Source organism: Haliotis rufescens, unplaced genomic scaffold (genome assembly GCF_023055435.1).
Source record: "Haliotis rufescens isolate VD_foot unplaced genomic scaffold, xgHalRufe1.0.p SCAF_10, whole genome shotgun sequence".
NCBI classification, from domain to species: domain Eukaryota; kingdom Metazoa; phylum Mollusca; class Gastropoda; order Lepetellida; family Haliotidae; genus Haliotis; species Haliotis rufescens.
The window spans coordinates 23,486,590-23,499,476 of record NW_025963780.1 but is presented as its reverse complement, the minus strand read 5'-3'; the positions used below and the strand labels follow the sequence as shown (position 1 = coordinate 23,499,476).

The 12,887-nt window shown below is 40.8% G+C and overlaps 1 protein-coding gene across 2 annotated transcripts in view; it reads right to left on the bottom strand.

Annotated features, from left to right (window-relative positions):
• Positions 1–12,513, bottom strand: part of LOC124130849 (splicing factor 3B subunit 1-like) — a 29,383-nt gene extending 16,870 nt beyond the window's left edge. Inside the window, exons 1-7 of one of the 2 annotated variants that reach the window (XM_046493882.2) lie at positions 12,461–12,513; positions 9,721–9,902; positions 8,199–8,285; positions 6,669–6,786; positions 3,965–4,044; positions 1,837–2,233; positions 905–1,353 (exon numbers count right to left, since the gene is read on the bottom strand). In XM_046493882.2, the coding sequence (XP_046349838.1) occupies positions 905–1,353; positions 1,837–2,233; positions 3,965–4,044; positions 6,669–6,786; positions 8,199–8,285; positions 9,721–9,902; positions 12,461–12,482 (1,335 nt within the window). In that variant the 5' untranslated portion in view covers positions 12,483–12,513. The other variant, XM_046493883.2, reaches the window with a different exon arrangement.
• Positions 12,514–12,887: the final 374 nt, after the last annotated feature.

Here is a 12,887-nt window from a genome sequence, read left to right as displayed (position 1 = left end):
TCTGGACCAGACAATCGAGTGATTGACATCATAAGAACCTATCTCCGCAATTTGGAAACAGCAAGAATCAACCAAGTTAGTGAGTCAGAGAAACCGACCCCATACTTGGTTCTTACGACAAGCATGGTTTGCTGAAGACCAATTCTAACCAGGATCTTCACAGGTTGATTGACTAAACACAAAGTAAAACACTGAGTAAATTGGAGTACCAATATGAAGGTCATTAATTTACAGAAAGATACTCTCAAGACAAACTAGCTGTTTTGACCACCGAAAATATGATGCTGGGCTGAGATCAACCTTAGACTCCAAGGCAAGTGCCAGTGGCAGGCTAATTGGGAAAAATACTTACGTTCTTAAATTTCACTGAAATTATCAGGTCCAGATAAATTCCTATTGCGATAAATAATTTTCAAGCCAAAATGTCACCAAATAGGAATACAGCAGGTTACAAAGATCAGGAAAGTGAAGAGAAAAACATTCAAGATTAAATCGCTGGATATGAAAAAAAGGAATTTAATGGTGCAGAAAAAATACAACACACAGCAAATTGTGCAAAGGCTTCCATGGCCTTGAAAATATGGTCGAGGTTTCCATCATCAGTTGGGGTCTGTCCACACCCTTAAGTCACCTTTGCACCAAATCTCAACCAAATCATGCACAATTAAGTTCTTGAGATAACTTGTTAACAAATATTGAATTGTCATGTGCTTCCCATGACCTTGAAAAATAAGGTCAAGACCACCATAATCAACTAGGCCCTGCAACACCCATAATACACATTGTCACCAAAAATGTTCTGGCGTCAACTCGCTAACAATAATTACAGACACTTACACTAAGTCCTTTTCTCACACTAGCACATGATGGGGAACAAACAATATCTCTCAAGACCCCCACATACCTTGTAGCCAGGTGGGAACATTGAGTCCAGTTCGTCATCAGACAATGGTCGATTTCTTTCATCGATTTCCCTCTGCCATGTGTACGCCTGCAACTGTTCCGGGGTCATGGACATGAGGTGGCCAGGGGTTGGAGTGGCCATGGCCATGGCTTTCTGACCAGTGGGTGTGGCACCGCTAGGAGTGAAGCCGCCCGGGGTGTGACCGCCAGGAGTTTGTCCAGGAGTCATCCCTCCAGGTGTCATGGTGGGTGTGTGACCTCCAGGGGTCATGGTAGGGGTCATTCCCCCTGGGGTCATGTTAGGGGTCATCCCACCAGGCGTGGCTCCTGGGGTCTCATCCCATCGTGAACGACGTTTGCTTGCCCCTGGCGTTGGTGTGGTCTCGATCAAATCACCACCTCTGTCTGTTCGAGGGGTCTCTGCCCAACCGCTGCCATGACCAGGGGTGTCTACAATACAAACACGATTACTTCACAAACAAGAGTGGTTGAGTGAGCTGGGTCTGGCGCCTCTTTTACCAACATTCCAGCAATATTGATGTGACATGTTACACACTTACAAACAATGACAAACAAGATACAAAGACTCCCAAACAGCTGAGCATTTCAAGCAGAATTATTTATAAATAGCCAGGACACCAAGGAGTAACAATATATAGATGCCCAAAGAAAACTATCAATACCCAATGTGAATGATACCATGTGAGTAAATACTCAATGGCGATAAATATTGTCTGGATCCCTGACAAGGCATGTCAGCTTTATGTGAGATGAAAGTCCCAAGTGATGCATGTCTTACATATTTACTACTTTGTAAAACATGCAATCATGGATATGGGGCTGACAAATCCAGGATCATGGCACACCTAAGGGATGCAACTCTTCACAGCAAACACCAGTGTTTTGACAATCATCATCATACAAATCATTTACCTCTCTCCGTTTTAGGAGTCTCATCCCATCTGTTCCTTCTAGCACTTGGCGTGGCTTGATGGCCAGGGGTGTCTCTACCAGGTGTGGTCGCACCAGGGGTGGCGTGTCCTGGGGTAGAATCCCACTGTCTGGTGCTCTGGCCTGGGGTCGCACCAGGGGTCTGTTCCCCTTTGGCTCTACCAGGAGTTTCATCCCATCTGCTGTTTGATGGGGTAATGGCTTCTGCCGCATCCCATGACGAGGTTTTCTTCTTGGTAGGAGCATCTTCCTGGGCGGAGGACTGGTCCCAGCGTTTCCTCTTTGTGGGTTGTTTATGCCCTGCATCACCCCCAGCTCCATTGACGGCCCGCAGTTCACCAGCCTTAGCCTTCTCGTGCATCTGCTGACGCAGCCCGGCCTAACAGAAAAGAAACATGGAATAAACTTATAATGTCCTAAGAAGGAGGCTGAATGTTTATTGTACTATCCATTTACTAAGACAGTGAGTGAGTGAGTTGGGTTTAACGCCGCTTTTAACAGTATTCCAGTTATATCACGGCGTGTCAGCTTAATGTGGAAGGAAAGCTCGAAGTGATGCAGGTCTCAGACGTTTACCACTTAGGTGAAACCCACGAGCAGAGGTATGTTACTGACAAACCTAGAAACATATTTGGGGCGAACCGGGATACGAACCCACAATCATAGGTTTCTGGCGTGCCCAAGGGACTCGACTCTGCACAGCGAATCGCGGCGCCTTAGACAACTGGGCCACCCGTGCCCTTTTTTTATTAAGACAGAGCAAGTATATGTTTGCTCTACCATGTCTACTGTCAACAATATTCCAGTGGTTAACAGCAGTCCATGTCATATGTCTACGATGACACAAACTATTTCCAACAATATAACAGTGGCATGTACATATTAGTGTGGGTCACAGGAAAACCAGAGGCGGACAGCATGAACTACATACAATCAGCCAGGTCACAAATTGTAACCATCAGTTACCCTTCATTATTAGTCAGCATTTGTGACTAACACTGTTTTACCGGCCAAGGGAACACTTCAAATGCTATAGGACCGCCTCCATTGTCTACAGCCTGGTGCTCTGCATTAAGGAGATAAATCAAGGACTGGGTCGCCCGTACTCAGTGTACTGTGAGAGGGTTGTCTATGTAAACTGTTGCATGGTATCTCAGTGGGCTAGCACTATAAAACCTGCATTAGCCTGGGCTAGAACAAGCAGATGCAAGAACACACACTTTGCTATACAAGAGCAATAATCTTGAGTGCAACATTAAACCCCATTTCACATCATTCACCTAATGCTTGTTTGTGTATTTGATGTATTGTTTAACGCCACACTCAGCAATATTCCAGCCACATGATGGAGGTATTTAAATAATCAAGTCTGGACCAAACAATCCAGTGATCGATATTGTGAGCAACTATCCATACCATTGCGGAAAGATGACATGCAAGTGACCACACGATCCTTTTGGTCACCTCTTATGACCAGCATTGGTTGCAGGGATCTATTCTAACCCGGACTCCCACACAGGTTTAACACTATACCTAGTACGTCAGAATTAAAAACATTTTCCATAACTGTAGTCCTTTTCCACATTCCTATCTCAGCACCATCATTCCTTGCATTTGACAAATAATTACATCAGATACAGTGTCAACTCACTGGAAAACTGAAGTTTCAGATTAAGGGGGGCTGGTGTCTCTGAGGTCTTCTATGGCATATGATTGGTTGGTTGTTAAATGCTGCACTCAGCAATATTTCAGGTATATGACGGCAGTCTGTACATAATCGAGTCTGGACCAGACAATCTATTGATTGACGTCATGAGCATCGATCCACGCAATTGTGATATGATGACAAGCATCAACCAAGTCAGTGAGCCTGACCACCCGATCCCGTTAGTCGCCTCTTACGACAAGCATTGTCGCCTTTTACGACAAGCATGGGTTGCTGAAGACCTATTCTACCCAAGACCTTCACGGGTCCAATGGTATATGAATCCAGGTACCCCCTAAATCTCTATCTCATAACATCAGGATTACGACAAGGAAACTTGAGTGCGTAATTTGGATCACTGGAAAGTGACACAATCTCATTTTTTTCCACGTTTACTATTCTTACCTGTTCTTTGCCGAGCTGCAATTCTGTCATAACATCTGAGAAGGTTCTTGCTTGAAGCTTTGGATCAGGTGTTTTGCCTCCTACAACATAAAGCAGAAGAGTCACGACATGCGCCGTGACGAAAATAAATAGACATTAACTTCATAGCCATATTCTCTGGAGAGTAGCAGTAATCATTGCCTATATTACAACATCCCAAGAACTACATGTGAAAGATCAGAGTATGGGGAAACATCAAGCAAATACATTGATGCACAATATATACCACTCAAAAGTAAAAGCACACCTAATTTTTTCATATGACTATAGTTAATCTGTCATAGCCATGACAGGTTAGCTAAAGTCTTATGAAAACATTGGGTGTTCTTTAACAAAAAATTTGTGGTATATATGGCATGAGCATGACCAGAAAGATTGTCATATAGAATTATCACAGAAGTCATTGGGTAATAGCTGGAAGTCTCCATGCAACCATGTGCATCTTTTCAAAGAATGTCTGACCAAAGGCATAGAACATTGTTTGGTGACTTATTTCCAAATACTCTGAAATTTCCACCCTACTATAATTGTATTGTGTGTTACCTGTTCATATAGTGATGACTGGTGTGATCCTTGTGTAGTTCTTGGGGAAATGGCCAGAAATCAGTGATAAAATACACATGTCGGTCTAAACCTCAGTTCACTATCATCTCAGGCAAACATTGCAAATATTATTTTGTTTTAAAAAAGATGAAACATTTTAAAAATCCCAACATTCTCCAAACTTTAATCACATTCATTAAAATCCAAACCAAAATATCTGAACCCACAGCCTCATTTTTTTAATCAGTGTTCAGAATAGAGTCCAAAGCTTGTCTGAGATTCAGGACCTGTTTCAAAGGATTTTTTTTATAATATTAGCCTAAGTATAAAAAAAATTCACATGAGGGCTGGATACTTTTCAAAGATGAAAATCAAAGGATAGATAGCTCCTAATCTGATTTCTGGCCACTTCAAGGTATCTGCACCATGGCATTGTATACGTACACCTTGGGTCTTCAGGTTCCAGTCTTGCTGCAACGCCTCCCTGAGTAATACTCAGACCTCACAACTCCTAAAATTAGTCTCAGATTAGTGTAGTTCTAAACCACCACACACATACGCAACATATAGAACTACCCACACATCTCACAGAATAAACCTTGCATCGTATAAAGGCTGCTTGTACATCATGCAAGATACCCATACCATTAAAACAAGGAACGAATTATTACATATTAATGAATATGTTTTTCATCATTGCAATGGTTAAACAGACCTGTTAAAAACAACTGGCGATATGTACTTAACATGTTTATATGGATTCACCACATTACTTTCCGAAAATTTAATAAATCAAGATTATTTTGTTATTAAAGAACCTTGCCAGTGTCATTACTATATAGATGTAATAAATATCATATATAGTTGTCAGGTTCTTGGGCGATGTCCTCAACGAATGAAGGAAGCTAGAAAGGAAAATATTTGACATTAGTCTCGGGTTGACTGATTGTTCTTTGTCACATGACAATCCTACAAGTTCGCCTTCCTCCACTGAGGTTTATGTTGTACAAACTTCGCTTCGTCATAGCCAACTTGCAAACACAGTGACATTCATTCACAGTGACAGGTCAACAATCTTGTACGCAACTTTTATTTCCTAAATACATGTATGTGACATAATTATCCCCATTTTCAAATATTCTCAACACTATCGTCCTACATTTTACTTTACCCCATATGGTTTAACTATAATCCTCAAGGCTCTACCTAAGTATCATGAAATCATCAAGATGACAATATATTGATACTGCACAGATCTCCCGTAATCCTTTCAATGGCAATCTCATAAACGCAAAAAAAAACCTTGTAGGAGAAGGTTTAAGATATTGACGTCTGGCCAGTAATGGACCAAAACTTCTTATCACTGCTTAGTGTGTGACTAATGCTTCATCTTACATGATCTAATAAGCATCACTCCCCTTGTGAGAGTCCCTAACTACAAATAACGTCCGATGTGAGGGCCTTCTGCTACTTCCATTCAAAATCCATTCCTGGCATGTCCGTTGTTGTTAGCCAATACTTCTCTAGTTGTATGGCCAGAATCAAAGATTACATGAAAGAATACTCGTAACATAATAATAAACATACACATTTGACAGCATTTACACTGTTGTGAAGAGATGACCAATGACCAGTTGTAAAACATCGCGCGAAACTCTACATGCTAAAAAAAAGTCATTCCCATGTTAACACATTAAAAGCCAGTCCTCCTCCCCTCATCGTCAAATTTCCTGAAACTAAATGGGTTGAATACCTCCAATACCCATCTTCCTACCGACACTGACACAGAATGGGTTGAATACACCCTACCTGCTGAAAGACTTTCTACTTCCTTATTCCTCAAAAAGACAAATTCATAAAATGTTTCTTACTCTCACTATCCTTACATTTTTCAACGGTTATCACAAAATATATAAAACAATAAAAATATAGATTTCATACCCTTTATCAACAAACACTGAACAACCACCCATACCACAAAATATCAATGACATCCATCATAATGGTCGAATAGGAATCAGAGGAAAATGACAATTGCGACATTGAGCGTACAAATCATTAAGAAGACTCAAGGTGGTAAACAAACAGACACAAAGAAGAAGTTGATGGGCTTTGTACTAACCGTCAGCAAATGGATCATATCTTTCGGGCGAAATGATCATCTGACGTCGTCTGGCTTGGTATTCAGTTTCGCGGTCAGCAATCTTCGCCACCCGATGATCAGCCAGCGGATCATAATCCTACAACATTTAATGTGTAATAATTGATAGACTCGAACTATAAATCTGATACAAACATCATAGTTGAGTGTCGTCCTGAAAGTGGCGAGTTTGCTTTGTTTGACCCTTGTGCACTCAGGATTGTTTGTTGTTTAACGCTGCACTCAGCAATATTCCAGCTATATGACAGCTGTCTGTACATAATGGAGTCTTGAGATCAACATGTCAAGAGCAAATGTTCACAAGGACAAATGAGGGGTAGATCCTCAACAATAAATTTGTATGTTGCCAGCAGGGCATGCTCCTTTTAAAAGTTACTGGCCCGTTTCCAAATTGGCCTACAACTAAACGGTGGAGGCTGTGGAGTAGTTGAACTTAGGGTCACGCAGCCACCCCGCAGGACTCGGAAAACATCAGAACTCCTCAACCCTAAAATGTTTTTTCCTGCACTCAGCATGCTCAGAGTAAATCTTGGCTTCCATTTGCCTTATTTTGTAGTGATTTATGAGCAGATAAAGTTGTTGAACACAACATTACAAAATGGCGCCCGTTTTTCATTCTACCAAGATGATCAAATTAAAAAAATTAAACATGCACCATAAGGAGTGAATTTTGACTCGCCAGGCGGGCCATGTTCCTTACGTTTTCAGCAAGCCCTTTGTAATTTTAACAGGCCACGGGCAACCAGTTAAATTGACCCCTGCAAATGGTCCACCAAGGGCCTTGTTCCACAAAGATACTGTAGAGCTAAGACAATCGTAATTCTCATACTTTACCATAGGCTTACGACAACATGGCAATTATGTCTTTATGGAATGGGGCACTGATCCAAATTAGTAGCCTCTTATGACAAGCAATAGGGTTCAAGGGACCTGTGCTAATGATTACTAAACCTGATCCACATGGGTTAAACATAACGTATGAGTTGGGTTTAACGCTGCTCTTAACAGTATTCCAGTTATAGCATGGCGTGTCAGCTTAATGTGGGGGGGAAAGCCATGAAGTGATGCAGGTCTCAGACGTTTATCGCTTCGGTGAAACCCCCGAGCATGGGTATGGTGCTGATAAACCTAGAAACATAATCAGGGCAAACTGGGATTCGAATCGTCGACTTCTGGCGTGCCCAAGGGACGCAACTCTGCACAGCAAATCACGACGCCTTGGCCACCCGTGTCCCTGGACATAATGAACTCATTTAACTGAAGTTGCATATCATTTTCAACCTGCCTGTGCCAAATCTTTAAAGTCTACTTCCCCAAACTTGTATTTTGGTGTTATTTCAGTAGATTAGCATATGGACTAGCATAAGCTCATTTTATTAAAACAGAAGACATTTTTACTTGACTTGGGCTTCTGAGTGGCTATGTTCGCAGACTGCTGCTACATAGAAAGAAATGAATAAAGGGTTCATTATACTGCAGTTCCCAACATACCTTGTCGTTTGCTGTTTCATGAAGTAAGTTTAACGGTGCAGTGTAGCTTGACCGCTTAGGAAATGCTGCTCCTACATCTTCATAGTCCTGAAACATGCAAAAGAAGAAACTGAAAGATTTAACAATAATTCATTTCAATCAACATACGACAAACTACATGTGCCAGTGCCAGCCAGCTTCAGGGAAAAGTCCTCATTTTAACGCTGAAAATTTAATTTGTAATTGGAGTCTGAACATGATTTGTCCACTTTCAACATTAACCACATTCGTTGGCAGATTTTTTTGTTTCCATTCTCTTAACTTTGCCCTGAGAATGATGGGAAAATAACAAATTGTTCTTATCATTAGTTTATTTACAAAATGATCAGGTCAGTCTCAGAAGTCAGAAAACTTCATATCAAAAGTAGTTTATTCAACATAGTCAATTAAGATGTCCCCACAATAAAAACAATCTTGACTCTCACCATAACATATTACAGTAAACAATGGTTAAAGCAAACACGAAGGGAACACAAATTTTAGTTTGTTATAACCATAGTTCGTTATAAGCATATATATTACTCAAAAGAAGTTAAGGATCAACAGATTCTTTCAAATTACTATTGTTAATCTGTAATGGCATGAGAGATTAACTATAGTAATAGAAAAGAATTGGGTGATCCTTACCTTCTTTTAAGTAGTATATATACAGCATATATACAGCAAGTGGCCATTTCGTTATATCCACCAGTTCGTTATAAGCGTGTTCATCTTAAACGTAGTTTACTGTAATAATATTACACTAAATATGCCAGATAAAGCAAAACATTGTTGATCACCCGAAAATAAACACTTACTGATTCATGTTCTTACTATGTCAGTACATGCTGGACCAGAGCAATGAAAAAGATTTAATTTAAAAGTTTTTCAAAGTCAACAAGTAAAAGGCCATTCTCCCGAGGCAAGAGTCATTATATCAAAGTCCTATGTCCACCCTTGCCATATCAAACCCAAGTTCCTGTGCTAAATATGACTCTACTATCACACATATCGATAGTTCAACAAGAGAACATTTTAAAAAATCATCATGCCTGAATGTGATTTACCGATGCCTGTCTTTGTTGACATGAATGTCTATTTCGTCTTTAAAAACCCCAAAGAGCCTGTGTTTGTCAGGAATGAAATCGCATATGCTTTTGTTATCTGATCAACTAGGTCATCGTCAATGGTAGTCACCATTTTTGTGTAGCCATACGAGGTAAGAACAGCAATCTGATTGGATATCATGTTTTCATTACAAGCACAAACCGCGATCTACGAGAGGTGACGCCAAGATCAGGCCAAGAAAAGTGGGCCTGACCTGGCAAGGGTAGAAACTAGGATTTGATGTGGGCTTGTGGACATGCATGCCTCTGGAAGAAGGTACAAGGCAGAAAGAAAGAAAGAAAAGTGAAATCAAAGTGAGGGAACACACTATTTCAAGTATGTATTATTGGTGTCAGAACGATCAATATAAAACAAGAGAAATGTGAGTGCAACATACGTCAGGTTCATCTGTGGCAGCAATCGAAGTTACGTATCCAGAAAATTTGTTTGAATCATAGATGTCAACATCATAATGTCCTTCTGCTCCAAGTCCAACTCTTTCACAATCATCTTCCTTTGTCTGGACTGTTGTTAGTTGTGCTTTCTTGGCCTGGATACTTCTCACCTGCTCTTCAATCTCTGAAAAACAGACAAAAGGTGATATGCTAATTTTTACTCATGTTTAAGAACTGAATGATTAAATATCAATAACCAAAGTGGTCCCAATTACATGTATCCGTTCAGGTTATTCCCAAGCATAACCAGATAACAAGAAATGAAGGAATAATCTAACCAGAACCAAATTATTGCATATTTTTGCACTGTTAGAAATTGTGGAGTGTATATTTATCAAAGGACACCCTAAACAGTACAAATTTATGTGCAATATCTTTGTATGGTATACAAATAGGTGAATCTATCATTTTTAATTGATCGCTATTTTTTTGCTTGTGTAAGGGTCAGATGACATTAAAATTATTATGTCCTTGACTACTATTTTGTATGGGTCAGTCACTCTGTACATTGTATGTGGATCAACCAAATGCTGTGATCAAGTTTGTTGTTTAACATCACACTCAGCAATATTGCAGCTATATCAAGGCGGACAAGACAATCCATTGTCTGACATCATGAGCGTTGATCTATGCAATTGGGATATGACGACATACATCAACCAAGTCAGCAGGACTGACCATCAGTTCCCGTTAGTCGCCTTTTATCATGTTTATGACAAACATCGGCTGCTGTTGTTCAAGTTTAACTAGGATCTTCACAGGTCTGGTGACCATGTGTAAGATTGGTTGGTTGGTTGTTTAACGCCGCACTCAGCAATATTTCAGCTATATGATGGTGGTCTGTAAACAATCGAGTCAGGACCCGACAATCCAGTGAACATCGATCCAGACAATTGGGTTTGATGACATGCATCAACCATGCCAGCAAGTCTGACCACCCGAACCCGTTAGTCGCCTCTTACAGCAAGCATGAGTTGCTGAAGGTCTATTCTTCCCCGGATCTTCACGGGTCACCATGTGTAACAGGTGACTAGTCAACACAAAGAGCATGATAGCATGTCCATAAAACCTGTGTTCACTCAGGTCATTTTGCTAACCTGTTTACGAAATGTTTTAGTTTGGACAGTTTCCTGATAGCGATGTGTTCTAATAGGAATCGGAGTGGGACCGATGATCATCAATGTGTTGATTTCGAAAGCCATCCACCTGTTCATTACTGATCCTAGTTTGTGGGTCTTTCCAAGAGGGTTTTTAGACATTGTCTGTGATGTTTTGCAATCAACTTTCACCACTTCAGGCAACAATGCAGTTTACCGGGCGCAGCCCGAGCTCTACCATTCGCTCAATTACCGCACTATAGTGCCACCGCTGTCTCGTTATACCGTTACCGTGCCTCTGGTGACTCTCGCTTCACGATCCAACACCCGTTTTCGGTCTTAGGGAAACTTACACATCTTTACAATCAAACACCCGTGCTCGGTCTTAGGGAAACTTACACATCTTTACGATCCAACACCCGTTCTAGGTCTTAGGGAAACTTACACAACTTTACGATCCAACACCCGTTTTTCGGTCTTAGGGAAACTTACACGTCTTTACCATCCAACACCCGGTTTTCGGTCTTAGGGAAACTTACACGTCTTTACGATCCAACACCCGTTTTCGGCCTTAGGGAAACTTACACGTCTTTACGATCCAAAACCCCTTTTCAGTCATTAGGGTCAGCTGGCTTTGGGCAAGGGTTAGCCATTAATTCTTACATTTTCAAGCGTTAATCCAGTTAATCCCATTGGTCGGTCATGTTGACATAAACAATTGCGGGTGTGGTTTCAAGAAAAAATGAATGGGAGTGCGGGCAGTGACGTCACACGCATGCGCAATTCATTGTTTACTGAATTACGCATGCATGTCAATGGGGATTCTAATGACCTGTTAAACGAGCACTGATTACATGTGATGGCGCCTGTGGTAGAGCGTCAGCTAATTAACGCATTAATTAGCAGAGCCGGTGGGCCGGCGAAGCACGTTCGAGCCCCCACAGCACTAATTGGATCTGAAAAAGTGCGCCCGGTAAAGTGCACTACTCCCCCACTTCATTATGAAATCTAGATAGAACATGAAAATTATATGTGACTTAGATACCTTTTATAGAATTTAGGATAGTTCCTTACACTGACTACCAATCTAGATTTAAACATACCGGACTCGTGTATTGTGATAGGAATCAATCTCACAATAATCATGATAATGATCACAATGTGCTGTGGTTGTAGGTACATATGACGTTATCATGGTTATGGTTATGGGAGCGAATTATTTTTTGGCCTAATTGCCTAAATTTTCACTTGTTGGCAATGATCGGGGCAACAATACTAACATTTCGAAAACGTACATGCTCATAATCTTCAATCAGCCATACTTAATTCTCTGTTCAATCAAATTGAGTGAGAACGCTGCCATACGATCTGATCATCATCTCTTCCCTCACTAAAAACACATACACATGCGTTGACTAAGTCTCACTCACAACTCCGTATTTCTAGTGTATTTCTGAGGCTGACATAAACATTTTCGCTATGATACCTGCACATGCTGATGCTTTATATATCTGCGTGTCACATTAGTGTCTTAATATTTCTAAAGCACATGCAAATTTTGAGATAATGTCTTTTTCTAGTTTACCTTCTCTTGTTGTCGCAGCCATCCTTGCATATGGCCGACGTTTATTTACCCACAATTCCTTCGAAAACGGAAGTAAATATTTCTAAAAGATGAAACGAGTTTTCAGCGAAATATGATTCACCGGGAACAAGGCCATCCGTTTTCCTGCAGCAATACTTGTTCATAACCTGTAAATACCTCGGGCTCTCTCGCTATAATAGCTTAAAAGTCAATTTAATGAAGCTAAAATTAGCCATCCAATAAAGCTGCAGACATGCGCGAGAGGAATTCTGGATGCAATACCCTGTATGTGATGTGATGTGAGTTAACTTTCAAGGGCTTGGGCTGTATACTCCCCATGGTGTTGAGAATGAAAATCTAGTGCACTCTGATCCAGTGGCGTAGGTAATAATATCTACGTTGGTCTGAGCGACATACAAATTCACAA